Source organism: Sinocyclocheilus anshuiensis, unplaced genomic scaffold (genome assembly GCF_001515605.1).
Source record: "Sinocyclocheilus anshuiensis isolate Anshui unplaced genomic scaffold, SAMN03320099.WGS_v1.1 C32119080, whole genome shotgun sequence".
Taxonomy (NCBI): Eukaryota; Metazoa; Chordata; class Actinopteri; order Cypriniformes; family Cyprinidae; genus Sinocyclocheilus; species Sinocyclocheilus anshuiensis.
The window spans coordinates 1-706 of record NW_015611182.1 but is presented as its reverse complement, the minus strand read 5'-3'; the positions used below and the strand labels follow the sequence as shown (position 1 = coordinate 706).

Genomic DNA, 706 nt, shown 5'->3' with positions numbered 1-706 from the left:
GTCACTGGCCAAAGGAACGCTCTTCTCCTCTTCGGACGTCTTCACGGCAATGTAGAAGCAGCAGAGACCCACACAGGCCAGATGCTTGGGCTGAATCTGAAAACGAGAGAAACGGCATTCAACAGAAACCTACTCGGAAAACACCCATGATTCATACCGAGAAGGCTGAGGACTGAATACTTAAACTTTGCCAAAAGCACACACACACACACACCTTCATCACAGCCAGGAACCGGTCTAGAAGACTCGCAGCGAGGGAGAACGTCTCCGAACTGAAGCCGAAGAACCGCGTCAAGGAGAGAAGGTCTCGGACTTGAAAGTCTCGCAGCTTGACCGTCATTCTCAGACCGTTCTCCGGAGCGGACTCGATGATTCGGAGTCCACAGAGTTTGGGCTGATATTTGGCTTCTTGGTCCAGAAGAGCTTTGAGCTGGACGGTAAAGGGCAAAGCCCCTGCTCCGGTCACCTGCTCAATCATCTAAAATAACAAAATATTTAACTAAAACACTATTTAAGATATTGTGGATAATTATTTCAGCCATGTGCAAATGTAACATGCCGTTTAAAGCTTCCATTATGCGTTTTGCATATAGGGATGGGCGTATCGAGCCGAAGTATCGATACTGACGCGAGTATCGAAAGTATCGATACTCACAACAAAAAATATCGATACTAAGGTGTGTTTTATTTACCAGTGTTTTTGTTT

General features: G+C 46.2%; 1 protein-coding gene across 1 annotated transcript; it reads right to left on the bottom strand.

Moving 5' to 3' along the window:
- Positions 1 to 3: 3 nt before the first annotated feature.
- Positions 4 to 504, bottom strand: LOC107682361 (cyclin-G1-like; the record flags this gene model as incomplete). The annotated part of the gene is made up of 2 exons (XM_016478624.1): positions 215 to 504; positions 4 to 96 (listed from the first exon to the last, which is right to left on the bottom strand). Coding segments are annotated over exons 1-2 (357 nt in total), but the record flags the coding sequence as incomplete, so codon positions are not given.
- Positions 505 to 706: the final 202 nt, after the last annotated feature.